The sequence below is a fragment of the Entelurus aequoreus genome, linkage group LG16 (genome assembly GCF_033978785.1).
Source record: "Entelurus aequoreus isolate RoL-2023_Sb linkage group LG16, RoL_Eaeq_v1.1, whole genome shotgun sequence".
NCBI lineage: Eukaryota > Metazoa > Chordata > Actinopteri > Syngnathiformes > Syngnathidae > Entelurus > Entelurus aequoreus.
The window spans coordinates 16199871-16202013 of NC_084746.1; the positions used below are offsets into that span (position 1 = coordinate 16199871).

The following is a 2143-nucleotide window of genomic DNA, read 5'->3' on the forward strand; positions in this document are numbered from 1 at the left end:
TTCATAACCTTTATGGACAGAATTTCTAGGCGCAGTCAGGGCGTTGAGGGGATCTGGTTTGGTGGCTGCAGGATTAGGTCTCTGCTTTTTGCAGATGATGTGGTCCTGATGGCTTCATCTGGCCAGGATCTTCAGCTCTCACTGAATCGGTTCACAGCCGAGAATCAGCACCTCCAAGTCCGAGTCCATGGTTCTCGCCCGGAAAAGGGTGGAGTGCCATCTCCGGGTTGCGGAGGAGACCCTACCCCAAGTGGAGGAGCTCAAGTACCTCGGAGTCTTGTTCACGAGTGAGGGAAGAGTGGATGGTGAGATCGACAGGCGGATCGGTGCGGCGTCTTCAGTAATGCGGACGCTGTATCGAGCCGTTGTGGTGTAGAAGGAGCTGAGCCGGAAGGCAAAGCTCTCAATTTACCGATCGATCTACGGTCCCATCCTCACCTATGGTCATGAGCTTTGGGTTATGACCGAAAGGACAAGATCACGGGTACAAGCGGCCGAAATGAGTTTCCTCCGCCGGGTGGCGGGGCTCTCCCTTAGAGATAAGGTGAGAAGCTCTGTCATTCAGGGGGAGCTCAAAGTAAAGCCGCTGCTCCTCCATAACGAGAGGAGCCAGATGAGGTGGTTCGGGGATCTGGTAAGGATGCCACCCGAACGCCTCCCTAGGGAGGTGTTTCGGGCATGTCCGACCGGTAAGAGGCCACGGGGAAGACCCAGGACACGTTGGGAAGACTATCTCTCCCGGCTGGCCTGGGAACGCCTCGGGATCCCCCGGGAGGAGCTGGACGAAGTGGCTGGGGAGAGGGAAGTCTGGGCTTCCCTGCTTAGGCTGCTGCCCCCGCGACCCGACCTCGGATAAGTGGAAGAAGATGGATGGATGGATGGATGGAATCAGACCAAAAACAGACCATTCATCTGCAGTGCGTCTTATAATTTGGTGCGCCCTATGGTCTGGAAATTACGGTAATCCTAACATGCTAATTGTTAGGATTGCCTGTGTAAACACATTTTATTGACTGCAATCAAGAAACGGGGAAATCTTTTTTTCCCGAATCTTCTGATTTTCTTGTTTCCATGCCAATGTTGTATTGAATGAAGCCTTTTTTTATTCCCGTTAGGCTTTTAATCCGATGAATTGTGCACACAGCTACCGTGTCCCCGCACAACACCTGATGTAAAAAAGTCCTTTCCTGCGGATTGGACAGCATGCTGCTCATCTCAGCAGGGGGAAGAAAAGGAAACGGGGTCATGCCGTGCATCAATCTTTCATGTCTAAATTTGTGCAGCGCAAAGATTCAATTTTCTGCACTTTAGTCTCCACTATTGGTTATATACTTTTATTTATACATCAAGGTGCATTCATTTTTTATTTGGTTTGAAACGACTTTGATGCATTTTTCCCGACGCACGGAAGCCGACATCAAACGCCGCACTTCCCTGACTAGTGTAGTTGAGTGGGTGTTGTCGAGCTCTGAGCGTCCGTTTTGTTGCGATTTTGTTCAATTTCTCACTTTTCCTCCCTCCCCTTGCAGGCTACTACTGAGAAGAAGAAGCTGAGCCATGCTGGATCCAAGCCCTCTCTCTCTGAGAGCAACCGCCGACTCCCTCAGATAGCCATGAACACCTGCAAGTACAATGGCGGCGTGGTGAGACCACTAGTGGGCAGCCTGGCGTCCTCGTCGCGCCGCAACCTCGCGGAGCTCGACTCGGAAACGCAGCCCCTGCAGACGCTGCACAGCTCCGGCTTGGAGGTGGTGGTGTCCAAGGGCAATGGCGGCGAAGACCCCAGCAAGGCGTCCAACGAGAGCCTGGTCAGGGAGGGCAGCGGGCGCGGCGGAGGAAGGGCGCCGCAGAAGAAGAACAGGGACATTGGCTACAAGCTGGGCCACAGGAGGGCGCTGTTCGAGAAGCGGAAGCGACTCAGCGACTATGCGCTCATCTTTGGAATGTTTGGGATTGTTGTCATGGTGACGGAGACAGAACTCTCATGGGGGGTTTACACTAAGGTAGGTTGAGCATTGATATTTCATCCACATCTGACGTACAGTGGAACCTCGATTTACGAAGACCTCTTTTTCCAACCTTTTCCGTTTAGTGAAGTGAATTATATTTATATAGCGCTTTTTCTCTAGTGACTCAAAGCGCT

At 52.3% G+C, this 2143-nt stretch overlaps 1 protein-coding gene across 2 annotated transcripts in view; it reads left to right on the top strand.

The window, feature by feature from the left end:
• The first annotated feature begins 1535 nt into the window (after positions 1 to 1535).
• Positions 1536 to 2143, top strand: part of LOC133630644 (small conductance calcium-activated potassium channel protein 2-like) — a 164359-nt gene continuing 163751 nt past the window's right edge. Inside the window, exon 1 of one of the 2 annotated variants that reach the window (XM_062022252.1) lies at positions 1536 to 2003. In XM_062022252.1, the coding sequence (XP_061878236.1) occupies positions 1614 to 2003 (390 nt within the window). In that variant the 5' untranslated portion in view covers positions 1536 to 1613. The remainder of the gene's footprint in view (positions 2004 to 2143) is intronic. The other variant, XM_062022249.1, reaches the window with a different exon arrangement.